General features: G+C 53.2%; 1 gene segment (V, D, J or C); it reads right to left on the reverse strand.

Annotated features, from left to right (window-relative positions):
- Positions 1–909: 909 nt before the first annotated feature.
- On the reverse strand, positions 910–1,554 carry LOC115510820. The segment is given in 2 exon segments: positions 910–1,272; positions 1,469–1,554. Coding segments are annotated over 2 exon segments (372 nt in total).
- Positions 1,555–2,094: the final 540 nt, after the last annotated feature.

Genomic DNA, 2,094 nt, shown 5'->3' on the forward strand with positions numbered 1-2,094 from the left:
TCTTTCACGGTGTATCAAATTATTCTTATACCATGTGATGCAATTTCCTCTTTTCTCTGTTTTCTGGGCCGCTTGACAAAATTTTCTTGTTATGAATTCACACCTGCTGATGGTAGCTAGAAGCATGTCCCAGTGTATCTGGGGCCTTCCCCTGACTGGGAGAATGCTGAGGGATGTGACAATGGCGGCCATCCAGGCTGTCTGCTGTCACCCCCCACCCCTCCCCCCGCCCCCCATCACCGCCATCACTTCCGGAAGCACGTTTCCCAGAGCCAGCCCCTTCCCTCCGTGGTTTCCTACGGGGCTGCTCGCGGAGAGGCCTTACCTTAGATGGACGTCAGCAGAGGAGGATTCAGGACCGTCCATCAGCACCTGCAGGCAGAGGCGAGGACAAGGGAGGGTCGGAGAATCACCTGGGGGGTGCTGCAGAGACTACAGCATCAGCACCCCCATCCCTGGCCTTCCTAGACAGTCCTGAGGACCACGTAGTTAGGCAGCCTCTTACACCTCATACAGTGTATAAGGCAGTGGCATATGTTCTCTGGCTTATGGGGGACCACGGAGGAATCACTTATTTTTAGTATCTGCTTCCCTTATTATTATATACCCAGGCCTTTGAGAGAGTGAAGTTTAGATATTACTTCCCTATATTAAGCAATTCCTGCTTGGAATATCTAGAGTGGCTTCTCTTTTGCTGCGTGAACCCTGATGGATGCCATTGCCCACATCTCCATCTGGATTACATCGGGAGAGACATTGTCGTGTCTGTGCCGCTGGACTGAGGAGGGGGAAGGGCAGTCAGGGGGCCGAGGCGCCTCCCTGCCCTTCTCCCCAGCCTCCCAGTGACCCCCCCAGAGCGGGGCTGCGTCTGACAGACTCTCTGAGCAGATGCAGCCACAGGAGGAGCGGCGGGGGCAGCCCGGCCTCTCACATCTGCGTCCCTGGTGGTTTATGGTCTGGTCTGTAACACTGTGCGAGGGAAATTGTTACTTTGCTGGCAGTAGTAAGTGGCAGCGTCTTCAGGCTCCAGGCTGCTGATGGTGAGGGTGAAATCTGTCCCAGACCCACTGCCGCTGAACCGCGACGGCGCTCCCGAGACGGACTGGGAAGCATACTTCACAAGGAGCTTCGGAGCCTGATTTGGTTTCTGCTGATACCAGTGCAAGTTGGTGCTGATGCCCTGATTGGCTCGGCAGGTGATGGTGGCTTTTTCTTTTAGAGTCCTGGACAGGAAGGCTGGGGACTGGGTCAGCACAACCTCACCACTGGAGGCTGAAACCACACATGAAAACCATTAGCAGAGCCTAGAAGCCCACATTCTCTGGTTAGGGAGGAGAAAGAATACTATTTATTTAAAAATTTTTCAGACTTAGTACGCCATATTCGTTGTCGAAAGAGTCTCAGGAAGAAAGAAAATCGGTGATTGAAAATAATCCCCCCACTTTTACCTCGGTCCGAATATTCTCACCCGGAACCCAGAGAAGCAGAAGCCCAAGAAGCTGTGATGGAGACACCATCTTGCTGTTTTCGCTGGGTCTACTTTGCTCGGGCCACTTACCCAGAGAGAGACTCTCTCTCTTATAAGCTCCCGAGAGGCAGAAACACTTCAGATCTAAGGGGAAGAGTATATGCAAATTATGGGCCTTTTGTATTGTTCAAAGGCTCAAAAGTTATGTTGGGTCCACAGAAGCCCTTGCCCTTCTCTGGCTGGGTCAAGGCTCCCTCTTCTGGCCTGTGGGGGTTTTGAAAGAGCTTACCCCATGCTGGACCAAATGCAAGATCCCCCAGCAGGGTAATGACACCTCATCTAACGCAGTCCTCTGTTGGAGTCTCCATGCATCCGCGGTGAGCAGCAGGTCACATCCTGAGTCCTGGCCCGGGGCTATGTGAACTCTCTGCTCTCTGTCACAGTGCGCTGTGTGAACACAACGTGAAGCGTCCCACCGTACCGCACTCTTTTGATAACATTATGGTCATTAGACCCGATGGCCAAGAAACGGCGAGGACGTAGATATCCTGCAAAAACACATGTGCTCCGACAGTGGGGTGCAGATCCTACAAAAACCCCTGGGCCCGCCTCGCTGGTGGCTGTGT

This window comes from Lynx canadensis, chromosome A3 (genome assembly GCF_007474595.2).
Source record: "Lynx canadensis isolate LIC74 chromosome A3, mLynCan4.pri.v2, whole genome shotgun sequence".
NCBI classification, from domain to species: domain Eukaryota; kingdom Metazoa; phylum Chordata; class Mammalia; order Carnivora; family Felidae; genus Lynx; species Lynx canadensis.